The 18,485-nt window shown below is 53.0% G+C and overlaps 1 protein-coding gene across 1 annotated transcript in view; it reads right to left on the reverse strand.

Moving 5' to 3' along the window:
* The window catches only part of CACNA1G (calcium voltage-gated channel subunit alpha1 G), a 130,215-nt gene extending 113,062 nt beyond the window's left edge, over window positions 1–17,153 (reverse strand). The window contains exon 1 of the mRNA XM_054393724.1: window positions 16,912–17,153. Coding sequence (XP_054249699.1) covers window positions 16,912–17,153 — 242 coding nt within the window. The remainder of the gene's footprint in view (window positions 1–16,911) is intronic.
* Between the last annotated feature and the right edge of the window lie 1,332 nt (window positions 17,154–18,485).

Consider the following 18,485-nt stretch of genomic DNA (forward strand, 5'->3'; position numbering starts at 1 on the left):
TCGGTGGCAGGGACCTGGAGGAACTCCTGCCTGATGCTGGCACAGGGATCACTGCTAAAGTTGATGGCTTGGGGCTAATTCCCATCCCAAAGATCACACACTTCTCAGAGTAAGAGGCCAAATAGGTGGACATGTTACCCCAATTCCATATTGGGTTTGGGGCTTTACCAGCTCACTGCTGGTTGAATGGAGCCCTGGGATCTTCAACCTGGTGCCACAACCATATTAGAAATCCAAAGCTGACTTCATTAGATTGGACAGGGAAAAGCAGGTTGTGCTCCCCAGCTCTGCCCAGGGTCTCCAATAAACCCAAAGGAAGGCTCTCCCAGGTCTCCAGTGCTAAAGGAGGGGAGCAGAGTGCTGCAGGCACCCATGGGAACTCCCAGCTCTGGCTCCATGCAGAAGAAAGGAGCTTCCCAGCAGTTGGGAGCATTCAATAAAGCCACCCAAAACTGCAGGTTAATTCTCTGCCTAGGGACAACCAGTGCTGGGGACAGACAGCAGGGAGGTGGCTGTGACAAGAACCTCCCCAGGCTGGGGTTTTCTTTTCACCTGAGGTGGAGCAAGTTGTCTACACAAGGTTTCCAGGGTACAGAGCCAGTGAAAAGCAGAGACACACAAAATCAGGTGTTTTGCACTTCCTCAACAGCCACCCTGACTAGTTCCAGCAAAATTTTGAAGAGGAGTAGAAGGCACCTCAAAAATAACTAAACTCACCCAGATTTGCACCCAAAATCACTACCTAAGTAGGGGACAAGAGGGGAAAGCATCCACTTGATTCTGAACTGCTAAGCATCCAGCACAAGCAGCAGAGCGGAGGCAGCCACCTTTCATTTTGGGGTGAGGGAAGAGACTTAGCATCAGGATGGAGCTGGGAAAGAGGGAAGACAGTTATTACTGCCCCAAAAGCCCCAGCACCTCAATGGGCAAGTGAAAATAGGCACATCACAACTGCAGAGGTGGCTCTTTGCTGTTGGGGCTAACAGCCAGAAGACCTTTGGCACAGAGGTTTTCCACAGTTTTCACCTCCATCCGTCACTGCTCTGTTTCTATGCCCAACCAGGACAGACCCATGACCCCAGCCTGTCCCACAGCAGCCACCTCTCCTGTAGTAACAGCCTTGCTCTTTGCCAGCATTTATCTTCCCACAAGAGATAAATCATGGGTAAAATTCCAAAAGGCCTCGACAGTTGGGAGCACATGACAAGCACATGAGCAAGGTCAGAGCTTAAGTTCTCCAGAAAGCCTGCAGGACTTACACACTGCTGAATGCGTTACCTAACAATGTCTCCCAGCACCCTGCAGATTGAACACCAGCCAGGAAGAGAAAAATAAATGAAGGAAAAGGTTGGCCTGAAAGTTCATCCAAAAAAAGTATTAACCAGCTGGGTTCAGTCTTTGAAAAACCTCAGGTCTGTGAACCTTCCCAAAGCAATCACATTTATTCGCAGGAACATTTACAAAACCCAGAGATACCCCTAAGTGTCCGCGCAATGTGCTTTTAATGCAACAACAGGGGAAGAAGGGATGAAAGGCATTTGCAAGAAACACTTCAATAGCTCTGAATAAGTGAACTCCTAGAATTTTCAGCCTGTTGTGGACAGGCTCAGGCAAGGGCTGCCTTTGCTGAAGCGATTCAGCAATAGGGCTGTGCCCAGTGTGTATGCCCAGCTTGATGCCTGCAGCATTTCACAGGAGCCAGGGCTGCTCTGAGCACAGCCTCGCCACAGCCTGACCCTGTAAATCCTCATTAACCCACAGCAGCCAGGGCTACTGAATGAAGTGCTGAGCAAGCCATGGCAGGGGGCTCCATGGAGAGCTGGCAGACGTCCTGCTGCCTCCCCCTTGCTGAATGCTGCCCATCCAGGAGCGATGCTGTGAGCCTCTGCACCCTGCTTTGGTGGCTTGGAAAACCCCAACTCAGGAAACTGAGGTGACCCCAGACACAGCAAGGAAAACCAGCCCACGAGTGCCTGTAAACATCCTACTGTGAAACTGTTCTGCCTGCAGCAAGGCAGTCTCCAGCCCTCCAGGCCTCTGTTTTTTTTCTCCCCCTTTCAGCAACAAAGCCCAACAGACAGTTCAGATTATTCTGTCCCCCCACCTCCAAGAGCTGCTGTCCCTGTGAAAATAATTTTGAAAACTCAAACACCTTCCCCTTCTTATTCAGCCTGCAGATATCCCACTGGGCTGCACCCTCAGCTCTGTCGCCAACCCAGTTCTTTGGAAGTCCTGGGGCTCCTGCAGCTCCTGAAATTCTCTCAGTTGCACCCCAGCCCCACCTCCTCACAGCAGTGTGTTCACCTTGGTATAAAATCCAGCACCACCCCACCGAGCAGAGATTCAGCAGCTGCTAAGCAAGCCCCCGGCCCGTTTCCATGGGGACACCAGGCACATGTTGCTATGTGATGTTCCCTCGGTTACCATGGAGACATCAGGGCTGTCACCGAGCAGACCTTATTAGTTGCCATGGCTATTAAAAAGCCGTTGTCCTCTGGGGACCTCCAACAACCAGGGCCACTGGCTTCTTCTGGGCAACCTGCCTCTTGCTGGGATGTCACCAGCTCCCTGGAAGCCTGGTCCCTGAGGTCATGGTGACAGGCACCTCTGAGCTAAGATAAGGAGGGAGCCTAGCCTCACGTTTTCCTAGGGGGAGCAATACCAACCCCTAGGTCGCCACATGCCCCAGCCCATAGGGTCCCTTTTCCATACGTGAGCAGAACATCCCAGCAAAAGGAATTTACTGGCAAGGTTACAGTGACAGAGACCCTGAGCCCCAGCACACAAGGTGAACATGTGGAAGGGTCCAGCCATTATCAGCTCACTCAACTATGTTGCACCTCTCATTGCAACAGCATGGAAGAGACATCTTTTCCCCTCTTTGGAGATGTCTGCATGACTAAAACCACACATTACCAAGCAAAACCACAACAGGCCTCAACCCTAAGACAAAGCAGTGCTGCAAAATACATTTAAGAGCATCATTCACCCCAAGGTCCTGCAGACAGCCCTAACCTGACGTCCACATGGGGAAACACCAAGGCCTTGGCTCTAAGACTACTCAAGACCACAGTGCTGCTCAGTTACTCTAAGGACCAGCACAGCAACTGCCTATAGGTTTCGTTTGGCATCTCCACAGCCAAATGTTCAGCACCTCCCTCCCTCCTCCTGCAATAGCCTGCTGCAAACAGCCACACAGCACAGTACATTTGCTGCCTGCTATTCCCAAAGCCCATTTCTCAAAGTTTAGAGAGATCCTTGTTCCTTTCTCCAGCCTCTGCAGTCCCTAGCCTGCAGGACCCCAGCAAAAGATCCATCTCCCAGCCTCACCCGTCGCCCAAGTGTGGCTTTGTACCATGGCTCTGACCACAGCCCTGAACCTGCTGCTCTGTCTCCTCTCCAACCACACTCCAGGAGGAGAAACAGAGATGCAAGAAAGCCTTGGGTTCACTTTTATTTTTTCCCACTTTAGACAGGCCTGGGCCCCAATGCAGAGACCCTACACTGCCCTGTCAGGATCATGTCTGAACCCAACTCTATTTGATCATAAACCCTTTCCCCAGCAAGGTCAGAGTGGATTTTTGTGTGGCCATATAAACCTCTACAGGAAATACTTGCACACTTTATTTAATAAGGTATTACTTTATCATTATTTTGTTACATTTTCTAGGAAGGATATAATTTTTTCATTTGACTCCATTGTACCGAAAAACCCCCACAACTGAGAACCTATAGAAAGGTAAATTTCCCTGTAGTGGGAAATTAGATTCCTCCTACACAATACTATAGGATCATTTGAATATAACATACCAGGAATAGAACATGCTATTAAACTGTATAATATCTTTCTAGAAAGACCTACAGTATGGGAGTCTAAAAATTACTCCCCAAACCTCTTATCTTTCAACCTAGCCCAGCTGGTTTCCCTTCTCTTACATGCTGCAGGATTTTCCTGAAGGGTTAGGGCTTTAATTGTATCTTGAGTGCTGCCACAGCCACACTCCAAGAACAGCTCCAGACTCCTCGGGACACAACAAACCCAAGCAGGAAAACCTTCGGCCTTAGGGCAGGATGGACAGAACCCTACTCTCTCCCATAGTCAAAAAATACTTTTCCTGGCAGGGCAGAGAGGGGTCCAGCTGGGGCAGAGCCAGTCCCAGCCCCTTGGCTTCATAGGCACAAAGGAATTCTGCATTTCAGTTCAAGCATCCTCCCCACTCCCAGTGCTCGCTACCCAAATATCAGAGGGGTTCAAAGATTGCTTGGCTCTCCCATCCTCTCCCCACCTCTGCAGGAATAAGAAGGGTTAGAGATAAAAGCTGCCTTTAGCTGTTGCCATAGAGACTCTTCAGCTCCACACAGAACCCCCAAATCTTGTAAAAAAAAAAAAAAAAAAAAAAAGGAAGAATTTAAGATTTTAATAAGTAAAAACACATGGGAAGCCAGGACCATCAATGCACATCCTTGCTTTAATGGTCCCTACCTTCAGATGCATTCATCTCTTGTTTAAGAGCATCCTCAGAGCCATCTGGGAATGGGGCTGGGAAGAGAGAGGAAGGAAAGCAATGAAAACCTCATCCACTTCTGAATTTTTCTCTCCCCATCAAAGCAGCCACTCACTGTCCAGGCTGATTTCTGGACCAATAACCCACTGGTCAAGCTGTTCATGTGCCAGGAAAAGAAAACCCAACAACACGAGCTAGGCAAAATATTTCCTGGAACAGCTACTACTTCTCCCAGAAACTTCACCTCACAGCCTGTTCTGTCAGCAGTGGGGGAAAGGGAAAAATCAAAAGAAAATCACAGCTTCTAGCACCACAAGATGTTTTTGTGACCATCTCCAAACTGCTCTTTTCTGTCACATCCTCCATACCGACCCCCAGCCCGACTTCCACCACAACCACAAATCAAACACTGCAAGATCAACTCACTGCTCTGGCATTTTCCCTGCCTGGCAGAGCCTAGGCTCCAGCCATGGCTCCCAGCTAAGACAAACACTGCTGGGAGCACGCTCTGGTGGCTGCCTTTCCCCTACCAGCCTGGGCAGCATACCGTGGCGTGCCAGGGTGGCCAAAGGACCCTACTTTAGCACCAATTTAAGACTTGCCAGCAAGTTTGAGGAGGGATGGCATCCTCTGGTGGCTCAAGATTGGGACAGAGGTTTCACCAGGCAGCATGATGCTGGGGATAACCAAAGCTGTGGTGCTGAGGAAAAGCCTCCAGTGCCAAGAGGTGTTGTGTTTCATGCCTGAGGATACAAAGTTGGAGCAATACCGAAACAAGGAACTCCAAAAAGGAGCAATGGTGGCCCAGGGAATATTGTTCTATGAGCTCAGTCTACCCAAAGCAATGCTAAACACCACAGCTTCCCGAAGGGAAGCACAGGACTTGGTGTGCAGAGGCTGAGCTGAGAGTCATGCCACCAGCATCCACCCAATAGGGCCAAAGGGGAGCTAGGGGGAGATGCAGGCACCCATGACAGCACCCTGAAAGAGGGGATGCTGCCATGCACATCCCAGCAGCCCAAGCTGCTCCACAGCCACCAAGCCAGGGAAGGACGCAGACCCAGGGACCCTGGCACGCTGCTGTAGAGGTGGGTTTGGAGTCTGCCTGCAGCCCAGGCAGGCTGAGGTCTCTCTCCAAAATCTTCTACCACCACCAAGCTCCCATCCGCTCAGCTTCTGAGCCAGCCCCTGGTATTTAACTTGCTGCTGCACACCCAGATGCCCATCAGGATTACTTTTTGCTAACCACATCCTTCCCAGCACTTCACACCACCATCAGCTCCTCCAGAAACAAAGAACTGGAGTCAAGACCTAGCTGCCAAGGAAAATACTGGAAGGAGGTGCAGATGAGGAGCTGTGGGAGCCACTCCAGCATCAGCTCATCTTTGGAAATGAGATTACTTTGGCTTGAAGGTCACTGGAAGAGGAGTTTTGTGGCTCCCTTTGTGGAATGACAGTATCATCTAGGTTAGAAAAGATCATCAACTCCAACTGCCAATCCAAGCACAGCCAAGGTCACCACTAAACCATGTCCCTCAGCACGACATCTACATTCCCCTCCAAGGATGGGGACTCAACCACTTCCCTGGGCAGTCTCATCCAGGGATTGACAGACCTTTCAAGTAAGAAATTTTTCATAACGTCCAACCTAAACCTCCCATGGTGAACCTGAGGCTGTTTTCTCTTGTTGCACCACTTCCATGCCTTTGCTCTTCTCGCCCAGTGAAAGCAGGTCTCACTCAGCACCTTGCTGCCATGCCCTGGGTTCTGCTCAACCTATGGTGGGTACACACATGCATACATGGACCCTCTGGGAAACCCTACACTGCCCTGGAGTCTCCCAGATGCTCTCAGGGCTGCTGTCAGGCTCAGGGTGAGAGCTCTGCTCAGGGACGCTCAAGTCTTCCTGGCTGCTCTCACTCTCCTTTTGCTCTAAAGCAGTCAGGCACCCATGGGTGCAGGCAAGCACAAGCATGGCCTTCAGATACAGGGTTGAGGCAGAGGGTGTCATCTCCTGCTGCCAGATAAATGGTATGGACCATTCCAAATAGGATACAAGAGGATTCTCAAGTGCCAGGTACTGACAGCACCCAGCCTTCCCCATCCCCCTGAGCAGCTCCCTTGCCTGCTCTCTTTCTTGCTGTGCCTGTGTGTGGGTGTATTTGGAAACGAGATCTTTCCAGCTGAACTGCAAAATGAAATGCAGAGATCACAACTCCCCAAATAGCTTCATCGTGCACACACTACACAACCCTCCCCCACCACCACCCTGCCCCCCACGCAAAACCCAGGGAATAGTGGGGGAAAAAAATTTAAAAAATCAGAGGTGGAAAAACCAAAGGATTTGGCAGCTGAGGGGATTTGGCAGCTGAGGGGATTTGGCAGCTGAGGGGATTTGGCAGCTGAGGGGATTTGGCAGAGGGAGGGGGAAGAGGCACAGCAAAACACTTTCAGTTCATCCTTTTGTCCCTCAATTTACCTCCAGACTTGCAGCTTGACCACCACTTGCTCAACCCTCTGTGCTCCTGGAGCTGGGACAACCCAGTTTCATGGGGCTACGAGAACAGAGAAGACAAAACCCAGCCAAAAGCCAAGGCCCTAACCCAGATGTGAGATTTGAACACCCACTGCTGGAGAGGCCAGAGCCCATTTATGGAGCGAAGCGCCTCCACCCTCGCTGGGATCTCCCCGCACTGCCCATCAGCTCCTCCACTGTTTTCCAGCCTGGTCAAAGGCAGGATTTCCCCATACTGCTGCCACAAGCAGCTTCTGAAGAGGAAAGGGCTTTGATTTGATTAAGGTGGGGGAAATTGCTCCCACAGGAGCTGTGTGTTGGTGTCTGAAGAGGAGAAGCAGAGCACTGAGAAAGGTTGCAGGAGGAAACAGGATGTGCTCCATTCCAATGGATGGGCTGGCAGGGTGAAATAGAAGCATCCTAACAAATCCCCTTGCCAGCAATGCCTATCCCAGGCAAGGGGATACACCAGGACCTTAGCAATGGGCGAGGGGCAGGAGAAGAGCAGGAGTGAGGGCTTGGAGGACCACTCGCCTGGCCCAGGGACTTCTCTGCTACCATGGACTGTGCTGGAGGAGAGAGTCAACATGCACTGCCATAAGGAGAGCCAGGTACAGAGTTACTTCCTACTCAAACTAGAGCCCAAGAGCTAAAGGAATGTCCCCATTAGCTGGGAGGAGCACAGACTGCTGTGGCTCAGCCACTGAGAGATGTCCCAGCATCGGCTCCAGCCTCATGAAGGGACCATGACAGCCTGGCCCACACCTTCACCAAACCACAAGCTTCTCAAGCTGCTGACTCCACATGCATATGGGCACAACAGTGAGAAGCCATCTGCCTAGGTGTGGGGCACACCAAGTTGTGAAATGCCCCATGCCAGACCCATGGCTGGCATTGCTGCGGTGCCTGGGGTTGGCATTACATCCATGGGGTCATTCAGACTGGAGCATCGGCACAACAACTAAGGATTGAAAGGGAAGACCTTCCTCCTCTGCCCAGGCTCATGGATATGCCAACCCCTTGTCCAAGGCTGTTGAAGGGTATGCTGAGACCCTGAGTTTATCTCACCAAGCCATCTTCTACCCTCAGAGAACTGTCTAAGGGGGACAAAATCCCAGGCACAGGGGAGAAGAGAGTGGTTAAGAGCATGAGGCTCTAAATGAAAACCATGCTGACTCCAGCTAAGGAGCCCCACAGGTGCTTCTCCCCCAGGTCAAATCCTGCTCCACACCCTCCAGTAGCAAGCCAGCCAAGGCGATTACAAACAATAAAGCAATTTATGCAAGGCAGAGGCCTTCAAGTTTTATGCTAAATGCTTGCAGTAAAGTGCAAACACATTCCCCTCTGCACATGGCTGTGTCTTTTGTCAGAAGAATTTGGATTTTTGACCGCAAGAGTAAGAATGAGCATCAGAGACAGACCTGCACTGCGGCCCCAAGCAGATTATGGCCTCAGGAGTATTATCCTGAAACGTATTTATGGTCCTCCAAAGCAAGGTAAGTCAATAACCACATACAGTAGCAATTACCAGTCAGATATTAATTTAATTCTATCTCCTCCCTGTCTGACCAAATAAACATTAATTCAATGGAGCACCAGGGCCCCATTGTTTCTCATTCTTATCGGGGTTTCTGTTTTCTCCCTTTAAGATAAAATTGCTACAGCCAGGCTTCCTGGACACAATGGTTCCCAAAGTAAAGATACCCTGCATCCAACAGAGCCACAGGGACCATCAGCCCAGACCCAGGTTTCACGCTATTAGCAGCCAACAGCTATGAAGAAACAGCTGGTTAAAGTGCAGGCCACTATATGCACTTGGAAGCTTTATTCAATCTGCAGCAGAAGGAACATTTTATTCCTATGGACCCCAGAGCTGAGCAGGAGTCAAGACATTTGCTCCTTCACGCAGGACATGACCAAGTCAGCCCCAGGGGCTGAGCATCCACCCAACCAAAGGCATTACTCACCACCACCACTCTGGAGCCAGGTTCCTCCCAGGTCTATCCCAAGTCTAGTCTCAACACAGAGCTAAAAACGAACCTTATTAATGATTAACATTTGCATAGCATGGCTGGCAGCTTTACACCAAATAAATGTTTTAGCAGAGGGAGCAGTGGGCATAGGGGCAATCCAGAAGAGAGTTTCAGCCTTGCTGTGGGTTAATTGAATTAACAAATAATTAACAAGTCCTGTTTGCCATCTGGGCAGGGGAGGGCTCTGCCTTGGGCTGCTCTCACCATCAGCATCCTAGGCAGCACACAGAGGCAGTCTAAACCTGACCTGATTAAGTTCTGAAGCACAGGAAATCCTGGAGGCACAAACCCTCTGGGGCTGTCAGGCTTTGAGTGCTGGTGAATCCCCTCACCCTGCTCAGCTGCCAGTTTGCCTTCAGTCCTGGGTTTAGGGAGCATCTCCAGGCTGGTTCACTGTATGTACTGGGGGAAATATCTTGGAAGAGACCCAAATAACAGATAAATAAGGATGCTCTGCATCAGGAACCCTGTTAGTGTGGGGCTAGTATCTGGATTACAGTAAATAAATCCCCTTTTCTTTATAAGCTGGTCTGTGCCAAGCTCTTGCCCATCACCTGCTTTGGCTTTTTGTTCCCACTTTCAGCCCCCTCCCACCCTCACCCCTGGATTTCACATCCCAGAAGAGGGAGAGAAAACCTGGAAGCCACAACTGACAGGAAAAAACCAAACCACCAAACAACAGCCAGCCCCTTCTGCCTAGGAAACGTTAAAAATCCCCAACAAAACCATGTTACAGACCCCGGAGCCAACCAAGAGACAATTTCCATCCACTTGTGACTAACCAGTGAACTTCTGAGGGTTGAGTCATGGCACATCCCAGTCCCACAGACATGTGCACAGCCCCCGCTTGGGGCTTGTGCTGGGATCTGCCTGGCCACCATGAGTCTTGGCCATGCAATGCTGCTGCTGGTCCTCAACAGCCATTTCCAATAAGGCAAAAACCTGCACCATGGCAGGCAGTACCAAGAGCGAGCCTCTGAGTTTGTCTCAGCAAATAAGTTGAGGCACAGGAACTTCCATGGAAACATGAGGAAAAATGTTTTCTCTGTGAGGGTGACGGAACACTGGAACAGGCTGCCCAGGGGGGTTGTGCAGTCTCCCTCTCTGGAGATACTCAAAACCCACCTGGATGTGTTCCTGTGTGATCTGGTATAGGTGATCCTGCTCTGGCAGGGGGTTGGGACTGGATGAGCTTTTGAGGCCCCTTCCAGCCCTCTGTGGTTCTGTGAACTATTCAGACTGAAAAATGTGCTTTTTCCGTCTGCTGAAAGCCTTTTTGCTTGAGCTCTGGTAGGAAGCAGATGTGAGAGCATCCCAAAGCACAATTAGCCATTACTCACCTTGTTATATAAAACCAGGAGAATTTCTTCCTTTCTTCTTTTTTTCCATTTCTTGGCGCCAGACCAGATTCCTGGGTGAGTGGCCGAGGCTGGCCAAAGCCAAATGAACCCATGCTGGGGGAAACCTGCGTGTGCATCACCAACCAAAAGGAATATTTCACATCTAGGTCAATCAGCGGAGAGCCAAGGTGCTAGGGAAGGGAAAGCCACAGTCTTGCCTCCTAACAAACCCAGAAACACTTAAGCCTCCTAATTAGCTAGGAAATTCAACCCCCTCCAAACCACAGCAAAGCTTCAAGGCCCTCCCAGCCTGAATGCGGATGCTCTTTCCCCATGGACGGCCCTACTTCCCCTGACCCTCCTCCCCACCCACAGTGGCCAGCAAAGCCACCAGGGGCAAAGGCTCCCTGAGGCTCCTCTTCCAAGGGAAAAGGATTTCATAACCCAAGTGAAAACAGCTATCGGGGAAGTTCATTTTGGCCAAAGGTTTTGCTCCCTTCCAACAAAACTGTAGAAAAAGAAAAGGAGCACTAAATAACACTTGGGCAATTAATAACTTGGTCTTTTCTGCACAGAAAAAAAGTGAAAGAGTAAAAGGCAAAAAATAGGAAAAAGGCATTTTTCAGCATGATGCCAAAACATCTGCAGGGACTGTGGGGGCAGAAAAAAGCAGACATTTTTCTATGCATCATAAAATCCTGGGCATTTCCAGACTGGCTCCAACACTCAGCGCTACTGAACAGCAGAGAGAACACAAAAGCCAATCAAGTCCAGAGCAGCAAGTCTGCACAGATCAGCCAGGAGACAGATTGGCCCCATGGATGATGGCAGCTGGGGTGGTCTGGCCCCATCCCCAGTTACCACCATTCTGGGCATGAGGGGCTTGGGAAGAGGCTGCAATCCACTCCCAGTCACCCTGCCTGAGCTCCTGGCCCCAGATGAGAGGTCTCCAGAGACAGCCCCACATGGGAGCCCTTGTTCCGGATTTCCGACAAGGAGCCAAAGCAGAGCTGTCCCCCGGCAGAGTCCCCGGGCTGGATGGGGCTCCCCCTCCCCACTGGGTCTCCCCATGCCAGGATGACATAACCATGAACTGCATGAGGCCCAGCCTTTTGTCTGCACACTGGGAGAGAGGGAGGGAAAGGAAGAAAGAAAACTTCTGGAAGTCATTACGATTCCTCTGCTCCAGTCTTCTTTTTGGCAGGCAGCTTCCCTCTCCCCTTCCTTTCCCCCCTCCCCAGCCCAATCAAAATACCAGCCTATGATTTTAAATGAGAAAAAGCTTCTCTGCACTCCAGCACTTGGATAAACTCCTACACAAACTTCCAGATGTGACACAAAAGCCTGGAAGACAGGATTCAGAGAAGAATCTCCTTAAAAAACACACACAAGCAGGGAGCAAAGGAAGTGCCCAGCTGCTGACACTGCCAGGCAGTAGACAAGTCCAGAGATCTTTGGTGAGGTACAGTGTGTTACCTAGATTAGGACTGGGTGGCTCCTGCTCTGCTTGGGAGGCAGGAAGCACAGGGATGTGCCCAGCTCCGGGAGGTAAATCCCACCAGCTGCTCCTGCTGAGCTCCCAAAAGATTTGGGAACAGCAGGGAAGAGGCTTTCCATTTCCCTGGGAAGAGGGAAATAACCACTGCAGCCTCGTGCAGCCCTTGCTAAAAAAGCAATGGCTCCGACTTCTCTTCTCACACAGGAGCTGACTTGAGCCCAGGGATGTACCAGCACCTGCCTTGGGCAGCAGCAGGCTGTTCCACTCCACGTGGGGAGGCCAAGGGGCTGCAGGACTTCCCTGAGCCTGGCATCAGGTTCTGGTGCCCTGGGACAGATGAGACACTGGTGAAGCAAACAAATTCTGACTCTTTTGTGATTTGGTGTTTTGTTTTTTAAGAAAACAAGATCCTTTTCATCTCTAACCTCTCAAATCAAAGCTTTTTCCCTTATTAAACTCCAAAGTGGGATTGGAACAAATGCACTGAAGCTTAAAAGAGGCTCCATGCATCCTCCCCTCAAAGCACGCCCTTTTGCTAAATCTATTTCTAACCCTGTGCTACAGCTGAACCCTTTAAACACCAGCACACGCAACACCCGGCTCACCACACACGGTAGCATAGCCAAGGAGGGACTGAAGACTCCAAACACCCGCTGAGGTGATGGGGGTTGTGCTAACCCCCTGCCCATGCCATGGGCTTCCCCACAGGATGGCGCTAGGGAGGCCAAACCACAGCCCAGCAAGCTTGGTTCTCATCCCCAGCACACAGGAGGCTCCCTGCTCCAGTGCAGTGGGACACAGGGATGTGCCCCTTCAGGACAGCTGGGTCTGGTCAGGTCAGCAGGGAGTGGTGCTGGCATACAAACCCAAAAGGCTCAGGGTGAGCTCAGCAGGTGAGGGCTGAGCAGCCCCCTTGCCAGGCCCAGCACTGCCTTCCATAAGGCACTGAACTCCAGCGCAACATCCCTTGAGCCAACCCAGCACAGACCTCAGTTATGTCTTGGCGTGAGGCCCCAGAGGCTCTGGGTCCACTTTTGGAGGCTGACAGCCATCTGCAGCTCTGCCAGCTTCCAGCAAGAACAAGGACACTCAGCAGCTCCCTGGGACAAGGTCTTTGATCATCTGGCCCTTGCTAATGGCAAGCAAGAGGAGCCGTGCAAGGCAGCTGCTGGATGAGCCCACTGGGGTTTACTGCAGGCCAATGGCAGGGTTGGGTGCCCTGACCAGATCCAGATGTTTCTTCCCTAAAGCCATTTTTGAAACCCAAATCCTGAGGACTGTGCAGAAGAACAGCCAGGTGAGGCAGCAACACTCCTCTCAGTGCCACCCAAATTTCTCCTCCGTAGCAAGGGTATTCACAGGGCTGCCCTTCATCCAAACCAGGAGGAAAAGACAAGATTTCAAACAGTTTGGAGGTAACTCCCCAGAGTAGCACCTTTGAGCAGCTTCTTTTAGCCCCCCCACTGCTGGTGAGCTGCTCTCCAGGCAGCAGATCTGCACAGGTAGCCAGAGTGCAGGGGAAGAGGCAGGTTTCAGCACTCCAATAGAGATCACAGGCCCTTCACCCACACTACTATTTTCCTATTCAGAGCTTTTAACACTTAGCAGTAGCATCCTCTCCACTTTCTCCATCCCTGCTCTTCAATCACTCCAAAACCCTCAAGAAATAGCCTCATTTCTTGTCTCTGATCAGAGGAGCAGCCTGGCACAGACCCTGCTGCAGCCTTTCATCCTCCCAGCCTTCATGGCGCTTTCATTTTATAAGTGAAAGTCAAGTAACCAGCTTGCCTCCTTTTCCTCCCACCGTGAGATGCCAGTTTCTCCTCTTGCTGCCTTGCCAGCACACACACCAGGACACTCTGCCTGACACCACAGCCCTTCCCAGGCACTAGCCCATAGCTCTAGCACTATGACTTTTAAACACATCCCACCCACATCCCATGTCCTTTTGACCCAGGCAGTCCTCACCCCAGGCAGCACCTTTCATCCCAGAGTTATTTGGGAACATGATGGGGGGAAACCAGGCTCATCCCAGCTCAGGTCCTTGCAGCACTCAGAAAGGTTTTCACTCAGAGCCCATGACAGAGTGGAAGAGGAGCACAGCTCTGCAAGACTGATGGAGTTTAAGGTTAAAATCCCAAGATTTCAGGTTCTGGAGTATTTCTGGATCAGGACAAACTTCATGACCTCTTTCTAGCCCTAAGAAAGAGTGGGAGCAGGAGCACAGGACAGCAAGGAAAAACATCCCTGGCCCAGGCAGAAGATGTTCTGAATGGAAACATGGTAGAAAAGCCTGACAAACCATTGACGCATGACTGCATCCTTGCTGGCCCTGACATGTCAGCCATTGCCCTACCCCTAACCCCACATCCTGGTCTCTGCTACCAATCATGGAAGCTGCCCAGAGAAAGATGGAGAGCAGCATCCCAGGGGCTCCTGCTGCACCCTCTGGTCACAATCCATCCTTTCTGGGGCAGGCAAGGGAGCTGCAGGTGCACGAGCAGCCCCAGCACCTCCTCCCAATGCTCCATCAACAGCAAAATTTATCAGATTAGCGCACTGCAAAAGTTCCCTGCCAAGCCAGCATGCTCTGCATCTCCACAGGCACAGCTCAAACGAGAGCCTTCCCATCCAGCTTCTGCATGGGTAGCCAGCCTCACCCACAGAAAGCTAAAACCACCTGAGAGAGCAGCAGAAGACACAATCCCTCAGGGTCTGGAGTAGGAGTCACCAGCCACATGATCACAAGCATTGTCACACCTCTCCAGGGCAGCTGGTGGCAACAAAGACTTTCCACCAACATGATTACATGGTTTTATCACCAGGGCATGATTCCTCGAAAGGCTGCTTTATTAGACCACCACACTAACAAAAAAAAGGTAATAAATATAAATAAGTGATGGGCTCAGCTCCAACACTTGAGCTGCAGAGAGCTCTGATGCTGCTCTGTTGAACAGCCTGACAAAGCGGTGGGACACAGTGTGGGTGCCAAGCTGGCCACTGCATCTCTCTCAGCCATAGGCTAAATCACCTTTTTGGTGTTGTTTTTAAGTAAACTTCCCAATTCTGGGTCAGTAACCCTGAAAACAAACAGCCACATGCAGACACACAACTCTGAGACCAGCAACATCGTTCCCTGTGGCCCCAGGGCTCCTGGCAAGCATCTTTCAGTGTCCATAATGAGTGGAAAAATTAGCGACAAGGAAAATCCCAGCTTGCAGGGATGCAGCTAATGCTCATCCCCTGCTCACAGTAGTGCTTGCAGGTGCCCACATCACCACTAATTTTCCAAGGACAAAAGTTAATCTGCTCATATTTGTAGCTATGGAGAAAGAGACATATTGTGAGCCATTACTGGAGTGGGGGATTTTACTGAAAATAGGTAACATCATGCAGGTGTTCACAGCTGCTTCAAAACAACATCATTAGGAAGGAGGAAAACAAAGACAAGACTTCAAAATATATTTAAATCAGTCATAGTATGCAATAAGAACACTCTGATTTGCAGCCTGTCACTTCTTCCCAAAACAGAAGGCTTCACAAAGTTGCGAGATCTCCTAAGACGCTTAAATAAACGCAGCTTTGAACTGTTTAACTGGTGTGAGAGATCTCGGGGGAAAAACCTGGGAGCATTCATGACTGGGAAGAGAAATCTTGGGTTTCCCCTCCCGGGAGACATTTTAGGAAAGAAGGCAGCCTGTGTCTGATAAATCATTGTTGAATCTCAAGTAAAACAATATTCGCAACTCCAGCGAACCCTCCCCACTCCTCCCAGGCACACCAACCTCAGCCAAGGTGATTCCTAACAGTTCACACACGGCAGGAGCAGAGGAAGGTATCCTGTCCCTCTGTACCATGGAACATGTCCTCCCCGCTATCACACAGCCTCTTGCACTCCAGATGTGGCTCTGCTGCCCATGTGTACTCTTCTTGCCTCTCACACTCGCAGAGTGGCACAGACCTGGACACTTTCCACTCAGGCAGGCAGTAGCTGCCCACTGGAGCCACACTGATGCAGTTTAATTGATTTTGGGGGTTTGTTTTGCAAATAATAAATGGAATTCGAGTTTGAGGCTGGCAGAACACTTGAGATGTTACAAACCATGTCCTGGTTATAACTCCAAGGAAAGCTTTAAAAGCACCAAAACCATAGCAAAAATCAATTTTTCTTTTGTCTTTTCCATTTCTCTCCCCCATTTCTTGTAAAAGCTTAAACTTGACTAAAGCAGCTCAGATACAGAGGTTGTGCTGGAGCAGACAGGGAGTTTGGAAGGAGGCCAGGCTCCTTCGTGGGGTCACAGCTCACCTGAGTACCAGGTGAGCACCAGCCTTGCCCGATGCACACTCTTGAGGATCGCGTTTCCCGCCTTGCCCAAACCTCTCCAAGCAAACACACCCCCAGAGACAGCTGAAAGCGGCCCTTCGACTGGCCTAGCACACCGTGAATTACTTAGGGACCACGGAGCCAGGCAGCAAAGCAGCCCCCGCCCAGTGCCACTGCCTCACCCGTTAAAACCCTCGTGAAAAGAACCGGAGAGCCTAAAACGGGCGAGTAACGGGCTTGGGCAGAAAGAACGACTCTGCAAGGTGGGAAGCCTGGGGTCAAGGTCCCTCGGCGTGCTGGAAGAAGTGTGGGCATCAGAGGCGGACAAGCCCCAGGTGAGGAAGGGTCGCCCCGGGGCTCCCACCCCGACTGCCCGTGGGAGCCTGGGCATCGCGGCGGGGTGGCTCGGGATGGGGAGCTCCCCACAATCCCGCACAGCCGGGGAGCGTCGAGCACCCTGCAACAGCCCTGAAAACTTCCCGGCCGTGCACCGGAGAGAGGACGAGCACTGCCCCTGGGTACCCCCACCCCAGAGACAGAAGGCGATGAGTATCCCCCCCGCCCGCACCCGGCTGTTTCCCCATTACCTGCCGGGCTCTAGCCGAGAGGTGACCCTCGCCTTACCCGCCGCTCCGGGGGGGAGAGGGGAGGGGGATTTCGGGGCTTACCTCGCCTCCGAGCACCTGCAAAGGATACGGGTTACAGACCAGGCGGAGGCACCAGCTCCGCGGTCGGCTCTCCTGGCTCAGGTAGAAGAAGACGACGGGGGCCAGGGCCGGGTAGGGCAGCCCCTCAGCCTCCGAGCCGCCGCTGCCCGGCTCCCTGTCCCCCTGCCCCGGACGGACCCCGGTCCCGGACAGGTCGTTAAGGCGGATGAAAGTCTTGGCTCTGCCTGGCTCCAGCTCCTCCTCGGCCGGTCGCGGTCCATCCTGGTCCATCCTCCGGCCGGCAGCCCCAGGGAAAGCCAGGGCGACGCGGGGCAAGCCGTAGGGGAAGAACCTAAAGGGGCGCGGCCATGCTGGGGGGCTGGGGGCTGCGGCAGGGCGGCTTCAGCGCCGGGGTGGCATGGCCGGGCGAGCCGCTGACTCGCCCCCCCGCCGGGGCCGGGCCGCCCCCCTCACTCTGCCCTGCCGTCTGCGGGCCCCGTAGCTCCTCCTCGCCGTGCCTCCGGGGGCCCGAACCGGGCGAGCCGCGGGCAGGGAGGAGGTAAGGCCGCGGCGAGGCGGACCCCGCTGCCAGTGCTGGCCCCCACCCGCAGGGCGGGCCGCCTTAGCGTTTCTACCTGCCCCCTCCGCTCCCCATCGGCTGCCCGGTGCTCCGGAGACGGGGAGCAGAGGATGCTCCTCGAGCAGCCGCGCAGAGCCAAACGCTCCGCACAGCTGGATCCCTCACTCCAACTTCAAGTCCCGGCTCCTCCTCCCCCTGCCGCCAATGGGGACCTCGCCCACGGCAGCTGCGTGCCTCCCTATTGGCTGATGTGGGTGCCCGTACGGGCAGCACAGCTGGACGGGTAGGCACGGTTTTTCGGCACGGTCCCTCGGCACAGTACCCCCGCGCGGCGGCGGGGCTGGATGGGGCGCACCTACCCGGAGGGGTTTGGGCTCGGTTCCGCCTTGTCCATGAGGCGCCTGGGCGGAACACGGGGATCTGCGACGGCTGAGGCGGGGAAAGAGGGAGCCCTGCGCTGCGTTAGACGGAAGCAGACCTCACTGCAGCACCAGGAGAGAGGGGAGATGGGGCAGGAATGGGAAAATGACAGGGCAGAGGGAAACCTGACGGCAGGAGCCGCAGGCGAAGGAGGGCCGCCGGGGCCAAGGTGCCGAAGGCAGCAGGAGCTGGTACCGGGATCGAGGTCCCCAGTAGCCGAGGGTTCAGCGCTCTTCCCGGTGTCGCGGCTGCGCTCGTCGCTGCTGCGCCGGCAAGATCTGCCCGAGATCTCCCTCGCCCTGCTGCAGGGTTTCCCCCGCCATGCCCCCCAGTTCTAGCGAGCGAAGACAGTGCTGCTGCGCTCAGCGCATGTGGTTCACCACCCGCTGAGCCCCCCGGCTTCTCGCGAAGGGTCAAACCGTCCGCAGCAGGTCGCCCCCGGGCTGGGCAGGGGCACGATCTCGGTCAGCAGCTCCCACGAGAGTCGGGTCCCGAGTCGGCGGCTGGGGAACAGACCCGCCGCTCCCCCTCCCCTGCTCGGAGTACGCGGCCTGAGCTCCCTCTGCCGGTGCGGCTCCCGGTCGAGGTGGAGCCGGCCTCGACGGAAGGAAGTGCGCCGCAAC

This window comes from Indicator indicator, chromosome 29 (genome assembly GCF_027791375.1).
Source record: "Indicator indicator isolate 239-I01 chromosome 29, UM_Iind_1.1, whole genome shotgun sequence".
Taxonomy (NCBI): domain Eukaryota; kingdom Metazoa; phylum Chordata; class Aves; order Piciformes; family Indicatoridae; genus Indicator; species Indicator indicator.